Source organism: Narcine bancroftii, chromosome 6, assembly GCF_036971445.1.
Source record: "Narcine bancroftii isolate sNarBan1 chromosome 6, sNarBan1.hap1, whole genome shotgun sequence".
In the NCBI taxonomy this organism is placed as follows: domain Eukaryota; kingdom Metazoa; phylum Chordata; class Chondrichthyes; order Torpediniformes; family Narcinidae; genus Narcine; species Narcine bancroftii.
Window position 1 is genome coordinate 41,219,383 of NC_091474.1, and position 24,992 is coordinate 41,244,374.

General features: G+C 44.8%; 1 protein-coding gene across 3 annotated transcripts in view; it reads right to left on the bottom strand.

Annotated features, from left to right (window-relative positions):
- Window positions 1-5,090: 5,090 nt before the first annotated feature.
- Window positions 5,091-24,992, bottom strand: part of LOC138736002 (tumor necrosis factor receptor superfamily member 5-like) — a 37,352-nt gene continuing 17,450 nt past the window's right edge. The window contains exons 2-9 of one of the 3 annotated variants that reach the window (XM_069884767.1): window positions 20,019-20,103; window positions 18,978-19,103; window positions 18,245-18,394; window positions 14,486-14,579; window positions 12,226-12,281; window positions 9,104-9,214; window positions 8,014-8,051; window positions 5,091-5,828 (exon numbers count right to left, since the gene is read on the bottom strand). In XM_069884767.1, coding sequence (XP_069740868.1) covers window positions 5,706-5,828; window positions 8,014-8,051; window positions 9,104-9,214; window positions 12,226-12,281; window positions 14,486-14,579; window positions 18,245-18,394; window positions 18,978-19,103; window positions 20,019-20,103 — 783 coding nt within the window. In that variant the 3' untranslated portion in view covers window positions 5,091-5,705. Of the gene's footprint in view, window positions 5,829-8,013; window positions 8,052-9,103; window positions 9,215-12,225; window positions 12,282-14,485; window positions 14,583-18,244; window positions 18,395-18,977; window positions 19,104-20,018; window positions 20,104-24,992 lie in introns of all 3 variants that reach the window. The other 2 variants (XM_069884766.1, XM_069884768.1) reach the window with 2 other exon arrangements.

The window sequence follows — 24,992 nt, forward strand, 5'->3', positions numbered from 1 at the left end:
TCTTACTGGTGGGAGCACCAGGCTGGTAGTGACTGTTATGGCATGTAATGGATAATGAATTTTATATTATGTACATGGCAATAAAGGAATCTTGAATCTTACAGACCTACCAGATTCCTACAGACCTAACAGACTGTGTTATCGTTCCCCTCTGAGTATGTGAAAGATCAGCATTGTCACTGATCCTACAGCCAGCTCTCTCATTCCCAATTGACCTAGTTTAATTAGTTTCCTCAGAATTAACCAACATGGAGATCTTTCAGTGAAACAAGAAAGTCTGCAGATGCTGTGATTGTATTAATACACAAAAGTGCTGGAGAAATTCAGCAGGTCCCATAGCGAACATAGAAGGCAAAGTTTTATAACCAACGTTTTTGAAACAATGGCTGTATATATTTGCCTCCTATGGATGTTGTGGGGTCTGTAGAGTTTCTCCAGCACTTTTGTGTATTAACTAGAGATCTTTAAGTTTAGATAGACACGCTTGGGCTGCTTAAACAAAGTGTGAATGAAATCCAAGTGAGCTCTGATGTAACCAGATACTCAGGACATGTCTGAGCACGTTCTAACAATCTGGATTAAAGGGCTGTAAAGGAAGATTAGCGTATTTAGTTCCAAATTGACAAATCTGTTTGACATTTATGTTTTTGGGCTATTTACTCTGATAACAAAACAACCAAAGCAGCAGTCAAAATGGGGGGGGGAAAGGCATGTTTTAAAGTGGTAAAAAATGGCTGTCTTAGAAACGACCGTCTCTTCTCCTGATTTTATTGATTAATCCACAGTTGTATGATAATAATCAAAAGAACAACAGGTGTTGGAGACACATCCACCACACCTTCTGCCTCCATCTGTCCTTCACCTGATGGTCCCCACAAAAGGGCTGTCTGCACTATTGCAAGGTCACTTTTTTTTTCTCCTGGGCTAGGATAAATGTGAATATTTATTATCTGTCTACCTTTTGAATTTATTGTTCCTTCTCAATTCAATTTAAGTATACTGGTGACATGGTTAGCGTGGCAGTTAGCACAGCACTGGGGTTCAAATCCCGTGCTGTCTGTAAGGAGTTGGTAGATTTTCCACATGTATGCGTGGGTTTCCTCTGGGAGCTCAGGTTACCTCCCACCATTCGAAACCTTCTGGGGCCTGTAAGTCAATTGGGTGTCATTGGGCAGCACGGGCTTGTAAGCCAAAATGGCCTGTTACTGGACTGTATAACTACATTTAAAATTTAAATTGGTGTATTCTGTTTTTGTGAGGTACCTGTTTGGGTGCAGAAAGTAAGAATTTTGGTTCCTGTGTACATTTTATAATGTATATGTTAATAAACTCATTCTCGTCATTGTCCTATTCCCACCTCTCACCTTCTTCACATCTCAGATTCCAGCATCAACCTCTGTCCCCACCCAACACCTTTCCATGGCTGATCACCCCTCACCCTCCCCACCTGTCCATCACCTTTCACTCCTCCCAGTTTCACCAATCCCCTACTAGTCCCTGCATCACTCCTCCCACCTCTCCTCCTTCCCCCACCTCTCTCTCCTCCTCACAAGCAGACATGATAAAGGTTGTCAACTCTAGATGTTGACAATTGCTGTTTCCCGCCCCTGGACCCTCACTGATGCTCCTCAACTCACTGAGTTCCTCCAGCAGGTTGGTTTTGTTTTGCTACATATTGTGAAAGTCTGAATGGAGCAGAAAGTCCAGGAGCCACTCAGCAGATCAGGCAGCATCTGTGGAGAGAGAAAAACACAGTTAATGGTTCAGATCACCAACCCTTTGTGAGATACTTCATTAGGATAAAAAGCCTGCAACCTCTCCGACCTCACCTAGGATTTTCTGTAAACCTTGGATGTGGTTATCTGAGAAGGATAGGCTTCCATGTTTAACAGTCAGTGATCCAAGAGTCAGACGTCATTAGCCCATTTCCTCTATGCTCACCAAGTTGGCATTCTAGGCTAGTCCCACATCTGCATTTGCGCCATAAACCTCTAAGCCTTTTAAACATAGATTTGTTCAAATGCCTTGGGTTCAAATGGCTCCAGACATGGTCCACCCTCTGAATGAGGTTCCCCCTCAGGTCCCTCTTAAATTTCTCCCCTACTTAACTTCTGGACAGCAGGGCTGCAGCATGAGGAAAGATTGAGTCAGGGTTAGAGTTAGGGTTTGATTGGGTGCCTCAGCTTTGAATCTACCACTGTGTGTAAGGAGTTTGTACATTCTCCCCGTGACCTGCATGGGGTTTCACCGGGTCCTCCAGTCTCCCCCCATCCTCCAAAATTGTATGGGGGGTAAATCGGGTGCATTTGGGCACATGGGTTTTAATGGCTGGAATCATTGGAAATGAATTTAAATGTAATATTCATGGCACTAGTCAGACAGGTCAATGAAAGGTGACCCCAAACTACTTTGAAGAGAAACGTCTTCACCTACAGGTGGTGACCCTGTGGAATTCTCCTCCAGCAAGGCTACATAATTAAATAAAGGGGTAGGTTTGCTCCTTGATATAAAAGAGATTTGGGGAGAAGCAGGATCTAGGGACTGAAGTGAAGGATCAGCCTTGCTTGTGCTGAAGGTTCAAGCAGCTCTGAAGGGCTGAATGGCCTCCACCTATTCCTATTTTCTGTACTTTTATGTTACCATGCCAACCTAATCAACTAGACTGACATGATTCAAACATGCCCAGTTTTACTGGACTGAAAGCTCCAACAAACCCACCATGACAACCCATATTGGACAAACAGAAACAGAAAATCAGCAGAAAGGTCAGGCTGGAAGGGAGAAGCAAAATGGGTGTTGCTTTGGCTTGAAATGTGTGTTCAAAAGGTGCCTTGCAAGTCCCGGCTGTTTCACAAATTGTCTGCCTTTTGTGATCCTGTGCTGCTTTTGTAAAGGGATGTGTTACTGCCACTTCCTCTTGAGTTGAAGTGATTACAGTTTAGCTTGGTAGGCAAAGAGTTAAAAGTATGACAGTCCATTGCAGAATGATATCAGTGGGGCTGGAAGTCCATTTCTCAGCTTTAACACCACGCTGTAGGCAGAGAAACTGGAGTGAAGGAGTGGCCCAGTTCTGCGCGCCAGTCAATGAGTGAGTGGAAGGAGGAGGGGTTATGGTCAGAACTTCATGGTGTCCTTCTCCATCTCCTTCACAATATTTCACTGCCTGTCATTATCTTAGAGCACTGTAAGCTGATAAGCTCGTGGTCTTTGCTTGATTAACCCGAGGACTGAACTGTTTGACCTGCGAACAGAGCGGGTCCAATTTGGAGCCAGTTTGAGCAGCTTTGTGCCAGACACTCTCTGGACTTGGCCTGGCTGGACGCGAGTCAGATCCCTCCTGTACAACTGGTCCGTGCCCCCAAGATGAGTGCAGTGGAGCAGAGGCAGTCACCCACCTCTTTGTAGAATGCAGATTCGCTAAGAGTGGGAGGGAAGGGCGCGACGGATCACAGTTGCATCCTGCAGCAGTATGAAAGAGGACTCTCTGAATGATGGGCTGCTCATGGGGATGCACACAGAGACAGGCATCCAGAACTGCTGGAAGTCCATCAACTTGGTGTGGGAACTGACATATTCCAGGCTACAGGAGTCCAAACTGAGGAGCGTACAGCCAATGCGAGGGCGCATTGGGGAAGGACACATTCTCTTACTGGTCAATAATGGACTGAGGCTGGGGAGAAGCCCCTCAAACAACAGAGGAAAGGAGTAATGACAACATGCTTAATGTAATGTTGGTTTTATACCTTTTCTTCTTGTGGACACTGCGTGACTTACTGATCCATGCCAGAGCAATGAGTCTCACTATCCCACTACACATGGTGTGTTCCTCATCAGTTCTTTCCCCTGCCTCGGAGTCACAGTCAGTGATGTGTCAGCCAGACAGCAGTATCTCAAAGGATGCCACAAACTCCCACCTCGTCAGATAATAGTGAAGAGTGCTCTCAGACTGGTCTCGGTGGAAGAATTGTTGCTTCAATATATCAGTGATGGTTTTGTGAAAACAATGTCGGTGAGCATTAAAATGATGCTGATGCTTGGTTAGGAATGAGAGCGAGGTGTAGGGACCTGGTTATTTCCTGCGGCAGTTACCCTGAGTCCAGCATGACTGTTCCAAAATGATGGGAGAGGGTGACTGCCACAACATGTTGCCTGGTTGTGGATGTAGGTAGCTTGCAGTCCTAGAACAGTTCCAATTGTTTTTATTTTATTGATACAGCTCTTCTGGCCCATCAAAGCTGTGTCTTTAAATTACACCCAATTAACCTACCAACCCCACACATTTCTGAAGGAGAAATCTTGAGCACCTGGGGAAAATCCACACAGGTCATGGGGAGAAAGTACAAACTCCTTATGGTTAACATCACTTCTTGGCCTTTTGGCTACGATCCGTAGAACCTTATGGACAGCATCTAGGTTGCTTGCGTTGTAACAGCATTGTGCCCACCCCTATGCTAACTGTGCCAAGCTATGTTCTTCATTGTAGCCCTTAAGGCATGAGCAGATGCAATCTATCACCTCTGTGCCTCAAGGAAGCTCACAATGTTGGCAAAGCCTTCACCCATCCTGCTCCCAGCCCAAGAAGGTGAATATGTCTCTTCAAAGTAGACTGCAGTAACCCAAGGCACCCATTTTTACCTCATGGAGAAGGGCATTGCCAGTTCCCCTGCCAAGTTCCATGTGCATTGTCCGCAGTGATGGTGATAGGGTTGATTATATCTACCCCTCAAACGACATCATTGAATAGATTATGTGCTTACCAAACTATTCCTCCCCTGACCCAGGCTCATTCATTCCACACTTTCTAATTTAGAACCTCAACCACACTCCAAAATACTATTTTGGCTGCCAATGCATTTGGCACATCCTGACCCGCACTCTAAAAATGCAAGACACCTTTTTACTTCTACAGAAAAGTGATTCAAATAATCCATACTTTCAGGTGTGGATGGAGAAGACAGAAAAGGAATCAATGCTCTGAATATACATTTTTTTTAAAAGCCTATCATAAGGGAAAAAAATAATTTGAACAATATAATAGACGTAATAGTTATTCACTCCACAGGTTTGTGTTAAATCATCAAATAAAAGTCTGCGTTTTACAATTCTACATTTATTATAATCATAAACTATAACTGTACACGTATCAAAAATATACACAAGGTTAGAGAAACACCAGGAGGCTGGGGTTGGTAGGGCTGGAATGGTGAGAAGGCTAAGGAGAGGGAAGGTGCAAACTGCCTGCATATGCCATCACATTCCCCAACGATCATTTCCACGGGATAATTCCACAGATGTAATTCGGCTCCTCTGACATCCACAGGTAGGTGTTTGCCTTGAAGCAAAGCAAAGTGGGATTGTCACAGGATACAGTTAGAGAGGTGTATGGAGAGTTTCTCTGCTCTGAACCACTAGCAACATCTTGGATCCAAAAGGCTTTTGTCTCTTTGTAAAGTCCAGGTGCTGCAATCCAAGCTCAATCATTTACCACAGCTCTAGGTTGCAAAGGAGCACTGTGTCAGTTCTTCTACGCCAGCATTATAAGATCAGGATGAATACATTCTGAGCTGGTGGTCCTCGGGTCAAAGGTCACCACAGAATGGCCCTGAGCTCAGAGGAGGCCACAGCAAGCGCAAGGACATCAGCATCATTCCAAATGTCCACTGGGTCCTGCCACTGTAGCACTGGACCACCTTTTCTCCAGTGACTTACACAGGCATAAGCTCGGTCATCACCTCTGGACTCTTGTCTTCATCTCCAGCTGTGGCCAATATCCTTCCATTCTCAGTCAGCTCCTGGATTGGCATCTGGATTTTGCCTGTGCATCTCATCTGAAAATATAAAGGCCTGGGTCAAAGGATTGAAAGTTAGAGGACAGGGCAGAGCCTCCTTTCCCAGAGTCATAGAAATTTATAGCATGGCCTAACTCCTCCCTGCTGACCCAAATTGTCTGTGGAAGCTAATCCCATTCGCCTGTATTTGCCCCATATGTTTCAAAACCTTTCCTAGCCAAGTACTGTCCAAATGTCTTTTAAACATTACAATTGTACCTACCTCTACCACCTCCTTATGTAGCTCATTCCATATACCCACCCCTCTCACAAATAGAGGGTTATGAGAAGGATTAGGCATTGTGGAGTGGATTTACATAGGTTAGCACAACATCATGGGCTGAAGGGTCTATTGTGCTATCTTCTATGTGAATAAGGTGTCTTTCAGGTTCCTTTTAAATCTTTCCTCTCTCACCTTAAATCTATGTCCTTTAGATTTAGATTCCCCTGACAAACAATGAGAAGCTGGTGGAACTCAACAGGTCGGGCAAAAACCACGAATAGAAATGGTCAGTCGGGACCCTTCATTGAGACTAAAGTAGGAAGGGGTGATGTCCAGTACGTCAAGAGGAAAAAAGGAGTGGGAGGGACTAGGAGGTGATAGGGTAGAGGTGGAAGATCAGGTAGAGGAGTGATCACTGGGAGGGGTTCAGGTTAGAGGGACAAATAAGAATGGGAGTAGGTAAAGAACAGAAGGAAACAGTGGAACCAGTGGAACAGTGTTACCTAAAATTGGAATAATCGATGTTCATGCATTTTGGTTTAAGACTGTCCAAGGAAAATACTATGTATTGTTCTTCAAGTTTATGTTTGGCGTCATCCTGACTGTGGTTGAGGTGAAAATAAACATGTCTGTGCAGGAACGGTGAAGTGAGTTGAAATAATTGGCTACCAGAAGTTCAAGTTTAGACCCACAATCAGAGCGCAGGTGCCTGGTGAAGCAATCATCCTCCGTGTTTGGTCTCACCCAGTTGGATGATGTGCAGATGAAGCTCTGTATCACCTGAAAAGTCTGCTTGTGGCCCTGGATGGAGGTGTGGGGGGAGGCATAGGGACATGTTTTGCACTTCCTGCGGTTACAGCGGAAAGTGCCTAAGGGGGTGGAAGATGGGTGGTGAGGGACGAGAGGGCTGGGGAGAGATTAATCCCTGTGAAAAGCAGACAGGATTTGGGAAGGGAAGACTCCCCCTACTTTGGGAAATAGACTGGGGCCATCAACACAATGCCCCTCATAATTTTATAAACCTCTACAAGCCCCCCCACCTCTTCAGCCTACCACACTCCAAGGAGAAATGTCCCAGCCTAACCAATATCTCCTTATATTTCAAGCCTGTCAGTCCCAGTAACATTCTTCTGAATCTTTTCTGCATCTTTTCCAGCTCAATTACACCTCTCAATGACAATCCACCCTCCATTAAATCCCACAAGTCAGTCCCAGACACAAGGTGAAACACCATTTGGGCACAATGTCACCAGGCCAAAGAGGTTACCAGGCAGAGGGTGCCACCATCTCTCCACTGCTCTCCACTGTCTTCTCCTTGAAGGTACTGATTCATACCCCTGAGCACTGTTGGTGGCCCTTCCCCTCCCCAATCACCACTGCTGATCCTTCCAGTCATCACCCATCACCTACCTTGCTGACCATCAGCATCTCCCTCTTCAAATTACCACATGACCCTCTTTCCCCATCATTGACACTCCTCCTAATGGTCAGATCTCCCCCCATTTGCCCCACCCTCATCCCTGCACCCTCTCCTATTTCCCAGATGACTTCTTCCCATCTTCTACAATGAACTTTCACATCACCAGCGTCCTCTTGCCTGATCACCACGTGGCTGCTTTCACTGAAACCACCTCCCGCTCAACAAGTGTGAACCCTCTCCAAGTCACCATCAGAGGTCTCTCTGTGAATAATTATAATAATTTATTTACTGCTTTTCCTCTCCTTATCTATATTTTTCTCTTCTTACATGTTGTTATGTGTACTGTTACATGTAGTGTTATGCGTTGTGTGTTTTATATACCCTGGGAAGCTGCAACAAGTAAGACTTTCATTGCATCTAAACATTGTACTTGTCTATATAACAATAAACTTCACTTATTCAGTCCCCTACTCAACATTGTCAAACCACCTACGGGAAATGTAAGCAGGCCAAATGTACTGGTTTGATCAGAACAAACTTACCAGCCTGGTAAACATGTTCCGTACCTTTGTCCGATTCTCTGAAAAAAACAAGCAAAATGCTATCAGTCACAATCTATAACCAGCACCCAACACACCTTCAAGTTCAAGTTCAAGTTCATTATCATCTGTCTGTGCAGACAGAACCAGACAAATCAGCATTTCTCTGGGCGATGGTACACGCAACACGCATGTGCACACGTAATATGCAGCACAATAATCACACATATGTCTAAAAATGTAATGTAAATAAATACATACAAATATTTTAGAATGATTTACTTGTTCCATTTATAAGAGACCCAGGTTACAGGATGCTGTCCGTCAATCTCACAGCCTGCGGGAACGAGCTATTTCCCAACCTGACAGTCCTGATTTTGATGCTCCTATAACCTCCTTCCTGATGGTAATAGGTCAAAGATCCTTTGTGGTGGATGGTCGGATCAACATTAATTTTTTGAGCCCAATTTATGCAATGCTCATAGTGAATGTCCTTGATCAAGGAACGGGAGAACCCCGTGATCTTCTCAGCTGTTCTGGACTGGAGGATGCTAGCCAGTGACACACTTGAAAATAATCTTTCTGTAGTTTCAGTGAGCATGGACCCACAAATCAAAACATAAATTACAACAAAAACTGACATGGTGATCCAAGGCTCCACCTGACTATTTGGAAGTCTTCAGGGACCCAGAAATGATACAGAGCTGGCAACTGTGACTTTGGTGACAGTGGATGTTGTGCAGGAGAATTCAACGCTCATCTTCAGCTCATGCCTAATGTTTATTCCTGGATGCAGATGGAGGCAAAGGATTGTTGGCCAACACTAACTGGAATATATGATGGCGACCTCATTCAAAAAGGTCTCGGAATGGAGCTGAAGGTTACATTCCTGATACTGTCCTGAAGTTGGGAGGAGATAGAGGGTCAGATCACATTGCAGAGATCCCTGCCCCAAGGCCAACAATCTGACATAATCCCATTCAATATTTTTGAGCTGGGGTTGATTTGCACAATGAACAGTCAAGTCCGATATCCTTCATCCTGATATTCAACAAAACAGGTTCAACAAATATGAAATATGTGAACTACTGACCTTGATTATATCCTGAATGTATGAAGAAGGTTAATAAGATGAGCAGAAGTACTCCACTAAGGAAAACAATGCCCACAACCAACCCCACCTTGGACAGAGGTTCCGGTGTCCCTGAGTAAAGAAACACAATAATTAAGTAGATTTAATAAATTTGAGTTCTTTACAGGTTTATCTGTAAGGTGGTGGGCAATTTATTTATCCGTGATTATCATTTGTTGTCACATGGTCATTTACAATTATTGCTTATTAGTGTATTTCACATACATATGTGGCTACAGCAAGCAACGATAAATATCAGTATATGCTTTATGTGTGTGACGATAAACTCTCACCATAATTAACCAAATTTGGCTGGAAATTCCACTTGGTGTCTGTGTGGCAGGTGATACCCCATCTATTCTCATACCTTTGATGGGAATGGAAGAGATTCTGGTGGGAGACAAGCTGGCAGGGGATGAGGGCATTCAGCTCGGATCTCAAGCATCTTGTCTGGCAGAGCAGGGTTTGAAGAGTGAATGGCAACACCCTGCCTCACTGAGTGAATCTGCTGCCAAACTATGCCCACTAGTGGATGCTATCAGAATGCAGCATAAGCAACAGACTGATGGGGTCAGATGTCAAATTGTGCAAGTGCTGTTGGTACAGAGCTGTGCTAATGATGTTTATTTTCCTGTACTTTGTGAAATCTGCATAGGCACCAAAATTCTGACTTGCTTTCGCAAACAGATGCTTTATATTAAAAAAAACAACTACAATAGCATACATAATTGAATTAAAAAGAGCAGCATTACACCTTATATTCTATCTAGGCACTCGCCAGCCAAACGGCATTAACATTGACCTCCAATTTCCATTAATCTCCTCCACACAAGTCTCTTTCTTTCCCTATCCCACCTCGAGCCCCCCACCCCTTCTATCAGCGAGCTACCCTCTGCCCAAATCACCTCAGCTTTTTTTCTCTTCTACCCTTCCACCTGTGAATTCTTCCCTGTTAACCTGTGCTCCTCCCCCTTCTCTTTCCTCCTCCCCTCTTCTCCTCCTTCCCCCACTCCCATGTTTTTTTTAAATTCAGGCACCTGCCTGTTTTTGCTTATACCTGGACTCAGGTACATTGGTTCCTCTTTACTTCCTGTGGATGCTGTGTGACTGCTGAGTTTCTCCAGCACGTTTGTGTATTGCACAGTGAATGAGAAAGATAGAAAATAAATATTCACAATTATGTGAGTACAAAAATGATTTGCTATAGAACGTAACAACAGGCTTAACGCTATCAGCGGGCTCCCATGCAGCAACTCGGAGTTTGATTTCACAGCCTTGAAGCAGCAGATCATGTAGCATCCATTGGAAGAAAAAGGCAGGTGACGTTTTGGGCCTGAGCCTTTCTTCGGGATTGATTTTACTTTAGCAGAGGTCTAGTTGGAGCCTTGTGTATCATTACATCCAATGCAGACAGAATGTAAAGCATCACATGGATTGTTTAATCATCCATTGAACAAAAGCTGGCAGCTGTTGACCTGTCACAGAAGAAACATGCTCGGAATTGAGAAATGAGACAAAATAATCTGGTCAGTTAAAGCGGTGCTCCCGCCTCACTCTGTTCCAAGATGCCAGGCGTATATGACGCTGGGACACCAGGACCTGTGAGTAGCTAAACTCGAAACTATGTGCCAACTCTGCACATATCCTGCACAGATTTTCTCATGGAAAGTACAGAACCAGCTGTAACCCCAGGGGTGAGGCATCCATCTGGTGAGTGTCTACCCAGGAAACAGCTGAAAACCAGCAAAGCTGCTCCCCCCCCCCCCCCACCCCCCGGCTCAGTCAATGGTCAAAGGTGTCAGACTGGAAACCAAAATCTTCAATGGGTCTGCCTTTTGGAAGCACCCTGGTGTCTTAATAACTTGAGCAATGAGAAGGCTTAAACAGGCTTAAAGATAGTTTCTTCCAGCAGCCGTCAGGCTCCTGAATGAACCCCATGACAGGGTCTTCACACTGTCCTTGATTGGTGCTGATGGATCTTCCTTTTTCCTTGTTACTCTATACTTGCAAAGTGTGCTCTTCAACTTTATATGGATATATAAACGAGCTAACCTGTTAGACTGCTCGCACAAGAACCCTTTTCAAGGCACTAGGTATAATGCAACAAATAAATGTACTTTTACTGGATTTTGATGCCAACATGATTAACCCCCCCCCCCCCCACCCCCCCCCCCCCCCAACAAAGCTTTCAACACTAATTCCTTTGCAACTATTTGTTGCATTAAAGCTATTGAGGAGTACTGCCTGCATCAAACTGGACATAGATTCCCACAGTTAGTGCCACAACTCTGCTCTGTGCGGAAGTGACTAGGAGAAGTTGAATTCCGCTCAATCACAAAGTGGCAGCAGTTCCAGGAAGAACACTGGGCAACTCCCTGCGATGCCTGGACCACCAGACATGGTGTAGGTACCCTTTATGCAATAAAACTGCCTCCAGAGTGCACTATTCTGTCCAGATCCTCCCCTGGCTTCTCTGGACTCTGCTAATCCTCCCCCATCATCCAGTCTTTGCCCCCACTTGCAGTAGCTGATTGAACAGTGGCTGTATTATGCTACGATCCTTTAAGGACCACTTCCTAAGGTTAGAGCTGCAGCCCAAGGTGTTACCCAATGTGGAAAGTACGACCTCTGTTCCCCATAGTCACATTACGCCAGGAAACTGTTGGTAATCAGTTGCATCTAATGCTAATGAATTTCTGGTTTTTTTATTGAACTTTTTAAAAAAAGAGAGAACAGGAAGAAGGCTACACACAAATGTGCTGGAGAAACTCAGCAGGTCACGTAGCATCTGTAGGAAGAAAAGGATAACCAATGTTTCAGCTGGTGGTGGTGGGGGGGTGGGGGGGGGGTGAGTAGAGGAAGGAGGGAGGAAGGGGAAAAAGGAGAAGCACAGACTAACAGGTAAGAGTAAACAGGTGGGAGGATAGAAAAGAAATGTTTAGGTGACAGGGAGAGGACTGACGTAGCTCTCTGAATTGGGAAGGAAGGTGGGGCACTGGAGGAAGGGAGAAGATTGCCAACATTTTTTTAACAATGGAAAAACTGTGCCTATACTTATTCAAAACCTCTGAAGGAGAACTCACCACATTCCACGTCCTTTGTTGTTGTTCCATCTGCTATCATCTTGAGTAAGCCACAGCTGCAGGCAGAAAACAGGAGATACATCAGTTGTTTTCCTCTCCTCCACTGACAGCCCCTCCCCAGTGTACAGTGGTCCAGCTCCCAGCAGTATGGATCATTCCAGGGCAGGACACAAAGGAGCCGGAGAAAATCAGCAGGTCACGCAGCAACCATGGACGGTCAACATTTTTGGCACTTCGGTAGGAGGGTTGAAGTCAGACAGGTGCCTGAATAAAAAGGTGGGGGGGGGGGGTGGGGGGGTGTAGAGCGCGTCAAAAGAACCAAAGACATGATCCAAACCAAGGCTTTTATTAACTAAAAGACTGGAGCATATCACAAGTAGGTCGACCAGTCCAGAATGACCTGGTCAGGCTAGGAGCAATCCTTTAAGACCTGCCAGTAGGTGTGGCTACACTCTCAGCCAATTACAGTCATCCTACACTACCATCTGTACATATACACATTGGTGATAGAATCTGTACTATCACAGTGGGAGAGGAGGGGAGGGGAAGGCGGAGGAGCACAGCTAACAGGTGGATAGCGGTGGGAGGGTAGAAGAGAAAGACGGGGAGAGGGCAAAGAAGGGTATGTCTCTAATGGCAGAAGAGAGGGAACGAGGTGTGGACCTGAAGGAAGGAAGAAAGAGGATTGTTCTGGACATATAGCAGCATGAGGAGTCTTCCACACATGGCCAAAGGTGTGACATTAGTCATAGAGCACTAGAGGGAGCAGTGCTGAGCCCTTGACACAGAACATTCTGCACAGTGAGAGATGGGAACAACATGAAGCTCACGGATATTCACCCCTCCACACCATCCCTTGGAACCCATCCCCCTGACATCAAAGTTTCCATTTAGAACATTCATGCTTCATCTGTCAATAAGTAACCTTCGAAAAGCCACATTATCCTGTGGAATCTCTCCTTTGTATTAATCAGGCTCACACCTTCCATACATGCTCTCACTGAAACCTTCTCCACAACTACATAGGCCCTTAACTCCCAACCTCACCCACCAAGGCTTAACTATTGAACACCTCTCCTTCCAAATCATATTTCTTGCATGTATTAAACTTCACTCCTTAATAAAACCCATCCTTTTAATCCACCAAATCTCCATTAAGAATATTTTTTCAGTTTCCTAGCTTTGCCAACCGAACCATCCCTCCTGCACAGGTCTCCTGAACAAAATCAGTTCTCTCACCTCCCTACTTAGGTGAGATCAGCAAACAGCATAGATCAAGGCATACATCTACATTAGAGAGCAACCTCACCTTTGGGGCTCTTGAAAATTCAATGTGAAACTACTTCTGAGATGTGTCAACATTATTTCCTGGATGTTTCCTTCAATGCTAAATCCAGACCGATGCAGTAGGGTTATAGAGTCATGGATTAATATTGTGTGGAAACAGGTCCTTTGGCCCAACTTGCCCATACTAACCAAAATGTCTCACCCACACTAGTCTGACTGGGTTTGGCTCATATCCCTCTAAACTCATCCTATTCATGCATCTATTCAATTCTTGCTTACTCATTGAAATAGCATCTGCCTCAACCACCTCCTCTGGCAGCCCATTCCATACACCCACCACCCTCCATGTAAAAAAAGTTATCTCTCAGGTTCCTATTAAATCTCTCCCCCATCTCCCCCTATGTCTGACTAATTCCCCTGTTCTGGGCAAAAGTGCCTCTCCATTCACCTGATCTATCCCTCTCATCATTTTGTACACCTCTATGCCCTCCTGCTCTTCAAGGAATAAAGTCCTTGCCTGCTCAACCTCCTCCTGTAGCTCAGACCCCTGAGTCCTGGCAACATTTCTATGAATCTTCTTTGCACCCTCTCCAGCTTGCCAAAATCCTTCCTGTAGCATGTTGACCAAACCTGAACACAATACATAAAATGGGGCCTCACCAACGTCTTATACGACTGCAATATGACCTCCCAACTTCTATACTCAATACTCTGACTAATGAAGGCAATGAATGAAAAGCATTTTTGACCACCTGATCTACCTGTGATGTCACTTTCAAAGTACTATGCAGCTGTACTCCTAAATTCCTCTGCTTTACAACACTCCTCAGAACCCTACCATTCACTGTCTAGGACCTACCCATATTAGACCTCCCTAAATGCAACTCCTCACATTTTTCTATATTCATGTGGGCATCATGTTTGGCTTAGAGATCATGGGCAGAAAGGCAGTACTCTTCTATGTTCTACTCACTTGCTCCATTTCCTGCAAGCCTCCAGATTCGAAGATACGTTTGAGTAATATCCAGCCTCACATTTCTCACATATGGGTATTATGAAATTCTCAGCTTCTGGTCAAAAAGTGCAATTTGAAAATTATGTTCCATGTACTTTATTTGCAAGGCTTTTAGAAATAATTCAATGCACAATGCCTTATTTTCATCTGTGCAATAACAGCTAAAATAAAAGCTTGTCGTTATATACTGCCTTTAATGTGTTAAACCATCTTAACTTATTTAAAATTTCATAATCAACTAAAAAAAATACCTGGACTTTAAGAAGGAAAACACCCAGGGCAGCTGACTAAGTATTTGGTGAACATTAACTTTTAAAGACTACTTAGAAGAAAATGAGAGAGGAGGAGGGAGCTGGGAATTCGGGAGCTTATGGCTTTAGATGCATCATCTACTGATAAGGTAGAGCGGGGGAGTGCACAACAGGACAGAATTGTGGGCACTCTGGGTTCTTGGACATTGCAGGACTGAAACATCCTGAGGTAGGGAGTGTTCAGATCACAAAGGTGACATTGGTGAGTGAAAATCATTGCTGTTTAAGTCTGTGGTCCTTCAAGGATTTTACCACTAACTCATCTGAGCTGCAACATGGGATTTGTCTCCTCCTGCAGTCACTGGCTTGACAGAGAATCTTTCATTGAATAAAGTAGCCATATTGTTAGTTAAAATTTCTACTTTCCTGAGATTTTAGAGCTACTGAGGTATAATGTCAGAAGTGTGGGCTGATGAATCTAACTTTGGAAATTGTGCCAAACACTGGGAGTGATCAGACCCACTAGGTTAACACATGCACAAGCATTGACAAACAGCTGTGAGATTCAAATGAGGCAGAAAAACAATAGAACACATTGAAATGCCTGAGCCACTGGATTTTAAGACAAGTAATTTGTCCAAAGCTTGTGCTGATGGAGGGAAAGATTCATACTCTGTTGAGCCAAAGAAGTGATAAGTTGTTGTACCACAAGGGGGAACCACAACGGTCAACCAGTTTACCTATCTCGGCTGCACCATTTCATCAGATGCAAGGATCGACAACGAGATAGACAACAGACTCGCCAAGGCAAATAGCGCCTTTGGAAGACTACACAAAAGAGTCTGGAAAAACAACCAACTGAAAAACCTCACAAAGATAAGCGTATACAGAGCCGTTGTCATACCCACACTCCTGTTCGGCTCCGAATCATGGGTCCTCTACCGGCATCACCTACGGCTCCTAGAACGCTTCCACCAGCGTTGTCTCCGCTCCATCCTCAACATGCATTGGAGCGCTTTCATCCCTAACGTCGAAGTACTCGAGATGGCAGAGGTCGACAGCATCGAGTCCACGCTGCTGAAGATCCAACTGCGCTGGGTGGGTCACGTCTCCAGAATGGAGGACCATCGCCTTCCCAAGATCGTGTTATATGGCGAGCTCTCCACTGGCCACCGTGACAGAGGTGCACCAAAGAAAAGGTTCAAGGACTGCCTAAAGAAATCTCTTGGTGCCTGCCACATTGACCACCGCCAGTGGGCTGATATCACCTCAAACCGTGCATCTTGGCACCTCACAGTTCGGCGGGCAGCAACCTCCTTTGAAGAAGATCGCAGAGCCCACCTCACTGACAAAAGGCAAAGGAGGAAAAACCCAACACCCAACCCCAACCAACCAATTTTCCCCTGCAACCGCTGCAACCGTGTCTGCCTGTCCCGCATCGGACTTGTCAGCCACAAATGAGCCTGCAGCTGACGTGGACATTTAACCCCTCCATAAATCTTCGTCCGCGAAGCCAAGCCAAAGAAAAGACAAGGGGGAACATGATTTCAACAGATTTCACCAACAAATGTCACACCCATGTTTGGGAATATCACAGTACCAGCGGTATCACAATGCCGTGGGTACAAAGACTTAGCGTGACAGGATCACAAAAAGAGCTTCAATATTAAAAACTGAACTCAACTGCACAGCTCACTGACACAGTTCAGATCTCCTTCAGAGAGCAGGGGAAATGGAAAGCAAATATCCCCAGTATAGTTAAACCATCACCAGTAGGCTGATATCGCCTCAAACCGTGCATCTTGGCGCCTCACAGTTCGGCAGGCAGCAACCTCCTTTGAAGAAGACCGCAGAGCCCACCTCACTGACAAAAGACAAAGGAGGAAAACCCCAACACCCAACCCCAACCAACCAATTTTCCCTTGCAACCGCTGCAACCGTGCCTGCCTGTCCCGCATCAGACTTGTCAGCCACAAACAAGCCTGCAGCTGACGTGGACATTACCCCTCCATAAATCTTCGTCCGCGAAGCCAAGCCAAAGAAAGAAGAAGAAAGAGTTAAACAAGTAAGTCAGCAATTGCTGGAATCATGCAATAAACAAGCATATTGGAGAAACCCAGCAGGTCGTGCAGCTTCCAATGGGTCACCATGTTTCGGGCCAGGTATTAGCAAAATCAGGGCTGAATAAAAATGTGGCGGGAGGAAGGAGTACAGGTGGGATGGTAGGAGAGCTGAGAAGTGATGGGGAGGACGGAGAATGATGGGAGAAGGAAGGGACGGGGTGGGGAACAGAAGGGAAAAAGTCAGAGGGATAGGGAAAGAGAGAATTGGGTGAGGGAGTTAACAGAACTTCAACCAAACGGCAACTCCAATTTCCATGAATCCCCTCCCTCCCTCTCTCCTGAGCCTGTTTTTGTTTATACCTGACTTAGGCCCAAAATGTTGATGACCCCTTTACTTCCTATGGATGCTGCATAGCCTGCTGAGTTTCTCCAGCACATTTGTGTATTGCAAATACTCCCAGTGGTGGGTGACAGGAAGCAGCCAGTGCTACTCCCTACATGACTCTCAAGGAAAACTCCGAGCTGGGATGGAGTGAGTCACCCAGTAGGTACCTCTACCTCAAGTATCCAGTTGAGGAGTTAAGTGGACTCTGTCTGGACACAAGAGACCTTAATAAAGGTCTGGAGAGGAGCCAATGGCCCATGAGGACAGAAGGAGAGGTTTTACCAGGGTTGACCAGAGCAAGGATTTCCACTAGTTGGGTGCAAAGGACGGGCTCTGGTCTGTGAAACCAATTCCACAGGTCAGAACCCAAGGGGTACAGGTCACAGCAGGCAACATAGAGAGAGTGGTCCTTGGAGAAGGAGTGACAGTTATAGAGAATGACTCAATGCTGAGAGCTCGGAGGAGAAGATGTGTGAAAAGCAACTGAAGGTGGAGAAGTTAAGAATGAAGGTCAAGGTGAAGGAAGTCTCCTTTGTGGGTCACACGGTCTCAGAGATGATCTGAAATCAAAGCCAAAGCAGAGAAAGAGATACCGAGGCTGAAGGTACTTGCAGGAGTGCAACACTTTCTAAGCAAATCAACTATCTGAGCAAGCTCAATCTCCCAACATTATTTTCCAGTGTCTTGGACAGAAATACTGAGATAAAAGGACTTGAAGGTGCTGAGAATACCAAATTTAAAGTTTGAATCAAATGTGGTTCAGTAACCCTGGGGATGATGGGTAAACAGGAGTTGATGATACCAGATTGTGGGGTTTCCATTAAGCTCAAGTGCATAGAGCCACAGAAAAGTAAAGAAAAGTAAAGTAAAGAGAGATTATTATTTTGTCTACCAATCCTCGCCCATTTAATTCACAAACTCACGACTCGATCAAGTGGGGCTGTTCATTCTGATTGTCCTGAAGACCCATATCACAAGTTTCCCTTTATGCACCAGAAATAATGGATAGGAGATTTACCTTCTTTGTACACAACTCCATACCCAGGTATACAGACTGTGTTCTCTTCACAGATCTCACAGTCCTTATTGACACAGTGCTTCCCAAACTGGCACTGACAGATGGTATTACTGGTACTGGTACCAGCCTTTTCCACCACAAATCCTCCATCTACACAAAGAGACGCAAGAAGCAGAGAATTAGAAGTGGCAACACATCTCATGCCCCATTCACCACAGCAGAGCAGGAATTGTAACAGATTATTAAAGAGACATTTTTACTAAGTATTGGGTGAAATTGTTCTCAAAGACCACAAGAGAGGAGCAGAATTGGACCCATCGAATCTGCTCCATCATTGAAATAGTGACTGATATATTCTTAATTACAAATTCATTTTCCTCCTGCTCCCTATAACCTTTGATATCCTTACTAATCCAGAACCTGTCAACCTTGGTGTTAAATCTACCCAATCACTTGGCCTCCACAGGTGTCTGTGGCAATGAGTTCCACAAATTCCCCATCCTCTGGCTGAAGAAACTTCTCATCTCTGTTCCAAAGGGATGTCATTTTATTCTGAGGTTGTGCCCTGTAATCCCAGACTCTCCCACAAAACATCTCCAAATAAACATGCTCTCCACTCTTTTTAAATAAGATTTCAACAATGAAAAAGTATCTCTTCTCAAGAAGCAGTGGCCCAAGTACATTAGCCAACACTCCCCAATCAAGTAGACACATAGCAATAATGGATACTTACTATTGGAACAGGTTTTGTGCAGGTGGCAATGCTCTAACATGTTCCATTCCGACTGATACCGATCAGGGCCACAGGGCTGACATCCCGAGGTATTTCTCTCTGCGCATTCACTGCTCATGTAAGTACCTGCAAATGACAAAGGTTCGACCTGTTCAGCACTGAACTTGCACTCAGTACTTTGGATAAGCTTTTCATCTTGTCCTTAGTTTGGACACACCATTCAGTAGTGGAATGATTCAGACCTCAGGAAGCTCCACCCATGTCCTCAACCCAAGTATCCTCTCCCACTAGAAAAATGCTGGAGGAATTCAGCACGTCAGCCAGCATCCATGGTAAGCAATAGCTAGTCGATGTTTCAGGCTGGAAGCCTTCACTATGACTAATTTCTGATGAAGGGTTTAAGCCTGAAACACCGATGGATGTTGCCTAACCCACTGAGTTCCTCCCGCATCAGTTTCCCAGCACATGCAGTCTCTAGTCAGACTCTCCCACTAAGTTAGCCAGTAGCCAGACCATGCTCCTGATCCTTATGGATCCTAAGTCCAGTCTGTTGTCTGATATGGGCAGGGCAAAGGGATTGCACTTGGTGTCCTTCGATGTCTTTGAATTGGGTGAAGCTCATACCTGATTGAAAAATGCAGGATTGGACTTGTCTGACATGTGCCTGTGAAACAAAACTAAAGGTAAAAAGGTAAAGGCTCAATGATTGTCACTTAATACTACATTTAGAATGTAACATACATGAAATTCTCTAACTTCTATCTACTACCGTAAGGCAGACAGAGAATCGCCACTTTGTCAGCCCCCCACCACTGAAACCTTGCAGCACCTGGTGTTCCTAGGTGGTCTCCCCTCCAAGCCTGAGCCTATTTAGCTTCCAAGACCAGACAATCTCAGGCATATTCAGGCTATTAGGTACTAAGAGAGTAGATGGAGTTAATTTGCATTTCAACCACGATCTAATATGTATGGCTGAACAGGCTTGAGCGGTTTAATGGGCTGTTCCTGGTCTGACAGCTCAGGCCCCTCATCATTACTCACCAGGCGGACACTTGTCGCAGCACTTGCCAAATTTTGGGTATTGGGAGATGGGGTCGCAGCTGCTGCTTGTCATGGCTTGACAACACTGAAAAAGAAGCACAAGCACGTCATTAAATTTGAACCTGTATAAACAGTCCCCTCAAGCCCACACAGACAACTTGGCAAATTTCCTTGGATCAATCTAATCCCCAGAACCTATCCCAAACATCCCCTTCTTTTGGCTTGGTGCTGGTTTACATTTGCTAACACTACTACAAAGTGGAAAAGCCTGTCGAGTTACAGGTACTGTTTATAGTGCAAGTTATTGTTATGGTCAGAGGTAAAAACACAAAACACTGGAGTGACTCAGCAAGTCAAACAGCGTCCTTTATGCAGCAAAGGGAGAGACACAGAAATGGCATTTTCTGGTCCTCGATGTAAAAACATCCAGACACACAACCAGATATCACACACATGCAGACAAACAATACATATTCAGGACAAATATTTTATCTGTAAAAATAAATAATTAATTTTGATTTGTACAGATGAGAATCTCGGATGGTTTGTGTGAGCAGTTCCTTTGGGTCATTCAGCGTTCCCACTGCCCATGGGAAGAAGCTGTTCCACAGCCTGGCTCTGTGTCTCTTCCCCGATGGGAGCAGCTGAAAGATGCTGCGTGCAGGGTGGAAGGGGTCCTCAATGATTTTGCGCACCCTCTTCAGACAACGATCTGAAGAGAAAAGCCACGTGAGGTGGGTTATGAGTCTCAGGGAATGGAAATATTAAAGATGGTATGGATGGGTACTCAACGGCCACCATGGTGTGATGGGATGAAGTGCCTGTTTCTGTGCAGCACAACTCATTTAAAACAGGAAAATACATAATTGAAAGGTGCGAACCAAAAAGACATGAACGTATTTCCCAGGAAATGCGTTACGAAATATTTCACATCCTTCGGATCTGAAACCAGATCATCTGTGCAAGGATGATACAAAACCAGAATGTGTGTCAGAGCAGTGGTGACCAGAATTCCACCCAGAAATTGCCGTGAGCAACTTCCAGACTTGGAATAACACCCCTTCCACATGCCTCCTACTGCAAGAGGTTCCATGTACATGGATTCTCTCCTCCCCCGATTAATGGTTTTTCTTAATTACTAACTGGTACCCTTCCTCCCACAGGAAGGGTAAAGATGGGCAAACAAGAAGATCCCATTTCCCCAAACGAGCAAGTTGAACCAGAGCTGCTGTAATGGCAGCTCTGTCGCTATTGTAGACCTGGGAGAGTGGAAACCAGAGGTACAGTGCTGCCCCAATGGGTTCAACCACCCAGTCCTAATGCCGGCAGCTCCATACTGGTGTGAAATGGCCTATTAGAGAAGCCAATGGTATTTTTGAACTAAAATAGTGCAACTACGGGTCTCTGGCCAAGATGGCGGTGCCTGTGCTCGGCAGCTATCACAAGGAATTCCAGACTTTGGGGAAGAGTGGACCAGAAACAGGAAGAAACCCCTCCCCTCCCCCCCCCCCCGCCACTTTATTACATGACAATAAAGGAATCTTGAATTAACTGAGGGGCGTATATTTGAGGCCATTACTGAAAAGATGAGAGGGAGTTAAGGAGATCCATTCAGCAAGAGAGTGGAGGGGTTGAACTTCAACGCCTGAAATCCATGCAAAGTGCCTAAGGGAGCTTTCCATCTGCTGTGATCTGGAGAGATTCAGAACGAGAACTGGCAAATGGGATTTGTGCAAAAAGTTTCCCCTAGAGAAGGATGTTGCCAGGACGTGAGAAAGTGAGTGACATGGAAAAGTTAAACAGGTTAGGATTGTAGTCCCTGGAGCAAAGTGAGGGGGTGATTTGATAGGGGTGTGCAAAATTATGAGGGGTATAAGCAGAGTAAAGGCAAGCAGGGTTTTTGCACTGGGGTTAGGTGCGACAAGAAATAGAGGACAGGGGTTCGGGTCAGATGTGTAGAGGGAACTTCTTCATGCAGATTGTAGTGAGAGTGTGGATGAGCTGCCGGCTGAAGTGGTGAATGTGGGATCAATTTTTATATTTTTAAAAAAATGTGGACAGGTACATGAATGGGAGGGGTATGGAGCACAATGGACTGGGTGCAGGTCAGTGTAACTAGACAGAATAATAGTTTGGCATGGACCCCAAATGTGCCGAATGGCCAATTCCTGTGCAGTCGTGTTCTCTGGTTCTAGCATAGCAAGGCCTGATGGATCCTCCTATGCAATAGAATAAAGTCTGATCTCAGGAGCCAGCCACAAGGTTGGAATAAATGATCCCCCCTGGCCTTCTATTAAGGTTAAGCTGTGGAGCTTGAGTTTGTCATCTGACATGGTCAGGACACCTTACCCATTCCTCACCACCCCCTAACCCTCACAACCCTGTAGCCTCACAAGGCCCCTATCCCACCAAGCACCCCTTCCTAACCCAACACCAGAAACGGAGCAGAGTGAGACGTTGTGGTCCCTAGCGAATATCCCAAAGACTGCTGCAGTTTGCCAAGCTTGTAAAGTTTAAGATTAGTCATGTACACATGTACAGATGCAAGGGTGTTAGGTCATTTCACAAGCATTCAGTATGTCTTTGAATTGCTTTGTTCCCCTGTTTCAAAAAGGGAAATTTCTTTTCGTAGAAAATCTTCAGCCACAAAAAAATCCCCAAAAATGTTGCAGAGTTCATGTGACTAGCAGGAAAAGAATTGCTTCTTTGTGCCTCAAATATTTCCATCTGTCATTTTAGATGTTGAACTCTGAAAACAAGGACACCATGAGAATTAACTGGAACTGCTGAGGTTTGTTCCTGCAGATTTTTTGCTTTCTTCTGAAAATCACAAATTCCCACAGTGCAGGAGGAGGCGATTCAGCCCATCGTGTCCATGTCATCTATAGGAGAATTCTTTAGAAATATCCCAATTCTCAGTTCTCCTTCTAATGTTCTGCAGAATACTGAATGAGCTTCTCTGGATTGGCAATGGGTTCTTTCTGTTACCCTAGCTGGACATCTAAGAATTATCAGTCTTCAGTAGGAAAGCCACACCAGCCTAGCCATAATTTTATTTCTTGTCACCAAAAGCCTGCAGTTTTGGCAACATTCTCATAAATCTGTTCTGCCCCTTCTCCAGAGGTATCAAGACCTTCCTGTAATGAGGTCACCATATAGTCAGGCTGCTATGGCCTAACCAGCACTTGCTCCAGGACCTGCTTATTTTCTCCGTTATTGTTTCATGCCCTTCTTGCCTTGGTATTTGGTAAGGATAAAGTCAGAACCAATTGCCACGTGAGAGTTGTCAAATACCTATAATATGTCAGAGGTTATGCCTCAAATAGCATGTGGACCTGCTGACTCATGATCGAAAGCTCTAACCACTGAGCTCCAAACAATGGGGGCTGCTATTGAATGAGATGCAGCGGGTGAAGCCACCACCAACAGAAAATGAGTAGAAAAAGTGAAAGCAATGTAAACATTACCAAACTAAAATGTGAACAAACACTGATAAAGCCTCAAATTTCTCACATTTCTTTCTTGGGACTAACTCTCATTGAAATCACAGCAGGCAATGTATTCTGAAGTTGTAACCCACTGCAAAAATATTGTTCTACTTAGTAAAGCAGTCCGTTTTTAGACCAGGCAAATATCATTTCAATGGGTTAAGGGAAGTGTACACCTGGTAGTGATTTCTTGATGTTTACTGAAGTTCATCCTTTAACTATTGTTTGCACCTTAGCTGACAAACCAGTAATGATTCCTATGTCATGTGCCTTTATTCAAACAGATCAAGATTTAAAATACAGATACAGTGAACCTCTGCTTTTACATATTTGAAGTAAAATAAACTATGAATGTAGCCACAGAGTCACATGGCAGGATAACAGGCCCTTTGGCCCAACTTGACAATGCCAACCTAAATGTCCCACCTCCCTGCATTTGGCCCATATGTCTCTAAACCCATCCTATACCTGCAGCTGTCCAAATGTTTCTTAAACTTTGCAGTACTACTTGCTTCAACCACCTCTTATGGCAGTCTATTACCAACACCTGCCACTCTGTGTAAAAAAGTTGCCCTCACCTTAAGCTTATGTCATCTGGTTACCAATTCCTCTATTCTGCACAAAAGACTCTCTGTATTCATCTGTTCTATTCCTGTCCTGATTTTGTACATCTCCAGAAAAATCACCTTCATCCTCCTGAGCTCCAGCCTGCACAACCTCTCCCTGTAGGTCAGGCCTCTGAGTCCTGGCAACATACTTGTAATTCTCTGCACCCTCTCCAGCTTGACAAGATCTTTCCTGTGGCAAGGTGACCAAAACTGAACATGACACTCCAAATGGGTTCTCACCGATATTGTATACATCTGCAACATGACCTCCCAACTCTATACAAACTATTGCAGAAGGCCAATGCGCCGAAAGCCTTTTTGACCACCCTATCTATCAACCTGTGACATCACTTTCAAGGTACAAAGTTCCTGTACACCTTAAGCCCTCTGCTCTACACCACTGGCCAGACCCCTACCATTCACTGTCTAGGTCACACCCACGTTAGTCTCCCCAAAATGTAACACCTCATACTTCTGGAATGACTTATTTTCCAATAGACAGATTAAAAGAAAAGAGGGGGGGGAGACGACACCTACCGCATTCAGTCAGACTACAGACACCCGATACTAATTTCATAACAGCAGACACTTGAAAGTTGCAGGTGAACAAAATCAGTTCACTGAGTTCTTTAACAAATTCTTGATGACGTTGTCAGATAGTTTAAATCTTGCACCAGAATTTGAGAAAATAATAAAATAATTTAAATCTGAGATTCTTGTTAAAAATCAGAGCTGTGATGTCATCATGAATGCTTTATGTAATCCAAATCGGTCTCCGTACAAAGGGAACTACAGTCTGCGATTTGGATGTGTTCAGAGTGGATAACTCTTGGTGATACTTTGCTCTCTGGATGATACAACTACCTCTTGGTTAAATA